At 43.1% G+C, this 2434-nt stretch overlaps 1 protein-coding gene across 1 annotated transcript; it reads left to right on the top strand.

The window, feature by feature from the left end:
- Positions 1–1133: 1133 nt before the first annotated feature.
- On the top strand, positions 1134–2185 carry LOC110328267 (L-lactate dehydrogenase A chain-like). Its single transcript, XM_021207703.2, has 2 exons — positions 1134–1383; positions 1552–2185. Exons 1-2 carry the CDS (start codon positions 1134–1136, stop codon positions 2130–2132), a joined length of 831 nt encoding a protein of 276 aa, XP_021063362.1. The 3' UTR covers positions 2133–2185.
- Positions 2186–2434: the final 249 nt, after the last annotated feature.

Raw genomic sequence — 2434 nt, forward strand, 5'->3', positions numbered from 1 at the left:
GGTTTTTGTTAGTATAAGTTTTTGTAGTAAGATCTGATATCTTTTTAAATTTCTTTTTAGTTTCTGTTTTTATGTCTCCATTTTTGTTTCTCATTTTGTTAGTTTGCATACTGTCTCTGTGGCTTTTAGTTAGACTGGCTAAGAGTTTATCTATCTTGTTGATTTTCTCAAAGAACTAGCTTGTGGTTTTGTTGATTCTTTGTACAGTAATCTTTCTTTTTACTTGGTTTATTTCAGCTGTGATTTTATTTCCTGTTGTCTACTCCTCTTGGGTGTATTTTTGTTCTAGAGCTTGCAGATGTGCTCTCAAGCTGCTGGTGTGTGCTCACACCATTTTTTTTTTTTTTAACGGAAACACTCAGAGTTATTAGTTTTCCTCTTAGCACTCCTTTCTTTGTGTCCCATAAATTTGGGTATGCTGTGCCTTCATTTTTATTAAATTCTAAAAAGTCTTTAGTTCCTATTTTTATTTCTTCCCTGACAAAGTTATCACCTGTTTGGTGTTCTATAGTCTTGTTGTATGTTTATGGGCAGCGTTTCTTTAGGTTAGTGATGTTTTCTTCTATAGTTTGGTTTGCGATGTTAGTGGGCCCTTTGAGTTGGGAATCTTCACTATCTTCTATACCTATTATTTGTAGGTTCAGTCTTTTCATTGTGTCCCATATTTCTTGAATGTTTTGAGTTAGAAGCTTTTTGCTTTTTTATGTATTTATTTATTTTGACTGTTGTGTCAATATCTTCTAGGGTATCTTTTACACTTCAGATTCTCTCTTCTATCTCTTGTAATCTGTTAGTGCTGTTTGCATTTGTGATCTCTTCCCTAGCTTTTGGATCTCCGGGGTTGTCTCCTTTTGTGTTCTTTTCAATATTTCCATTTCCATTTTTAGATCCTGGACAGTTTTGTTCATTTTCTTTACCTGTATGGTTGTGTTTTCCTGTATTTCTTTAAGTGATTTATTTGTTTCCTCTTTAAGTGCTCCTACTTGTTTACCCGTGTGTGGGAAGCGGGTGTGGCCATGGCTGCGGCCTTGTGAGCCAAGACAGCACCCTGGTTCACTGCCAAGCCCCGTGATTCCCTGCTTGTTTACGAAAATCCTGATTATGTGCACCTCAGTGATTACAGGCTGTCCAAGATGGTAACCCTCAAGGACCAGCTGATTGTGAATCTTCTTAAGGAAGAACAGGTCTCCCAGAACAAGATTACATTTGTTGGGGTTGGTGCTGTTGGCATGGCTTGTGCCATCAGTATCTTAACAAAGGACTTGGCAGATGAGCTTGCCCTTGTTGANGTCATGGAAGACAAACTAAAGGGTGAGATGATGGATCTCCAGCATGGCAGCCTCTTCCTTAAAACACCAAAAATTGTCTCCAGCAAAGACTATTGTGTAACTGNAAACTCCAAGCTGGTCATCATCACAGCCGGGGCCTGTCAGCAAGAAGGAGAGAGCTGACTCAATCTAGTCCAGCAAAATGTGAACATCTTCAAGTTCATCATTCTGAACATTGTGAAGTACAGTCCATACTGCAAGCTGCTTATTGTCTCAAATCCAGTGGATATCTTGACCTATGTGGCTTGGAAAATCAGTGGCTTTCCCAAAAGCCAAGTTATTGGAAGTGGTTGCAATCTGGATTCCACTCAGTTCCGTTACCTGATAGGAGAAAGGCAGGGGGTTCACCCACTGAGCTGTCATGGCTGGGTCCTGGGAGAACATGGCAACTCCAGTGTGCCTGTGTGGAGTGGTGTGAACGTTGCCGGCATCTCCCTGAAATCTCTGAACCCAGAACTGGGTACTGATGCAGACAAGGGGCAGTGGAAGGAGGTTCACAAGCAGGTGGTGGACAGTGCCTATGAGGTGATCAAGCTGAAAGGTTTCATATCCTGGGCCATTGGTCTCTCTGTGGCAGACTTGGCCGAGAGCATAATGCAGAACCTGAGGCTGGTGCATCCCATTTCCACCATGATTAAGGGTCTCTATGGAATCAATGAGGATGTCTTCCTCAATGTCCCATGTATCCTGGGAAAAAATGGAATCTCGGATGTTGTGAAGGTGACACTGACTCCTGAGGAAGAAGCCCGCCTGAAGAAGAGTGCAGATACCCTCTGGGGAATACAGAAGGAGCTGCAGTTCTAAAGTCTTCCCAGTGTCCTAGCACTTCACTGTCCAGGCTGCAGCAGGGTTTCTATCTAGGCAGACCACACCCTTCTCATCAGAGCTGTGGTCAGTACAGTGGTGTTGAGGTGGTGTGGGGAAACATCTCAGTTCCCACAGCTCTACCCTGCTGCCATGTGGTACTTATGTAGTGGTAACCTGGTTAGTGTGACAGTCCCACTGTCTCCAAGACACAATGCCAACTGTGCAGGCTTCGATTACCCTGTGAGCCTGTTGCATTGCTGCCCTGTGCACCCTCACCAAACATGCCTAAGCCAATGAGT

Source organism: Mus pahari, chromosome 10, assembly GCF_900095145.1.
Source record: "Mus pahari chromosome 10, PAHARI_EIJ_v1.1, whole genome shotgun sequence".
Lineage (NCBI taxonomy): Eukaryota > Metazoa > Chordata > Mammalia > Rodentia > Muridae > Mus > Mus pahari.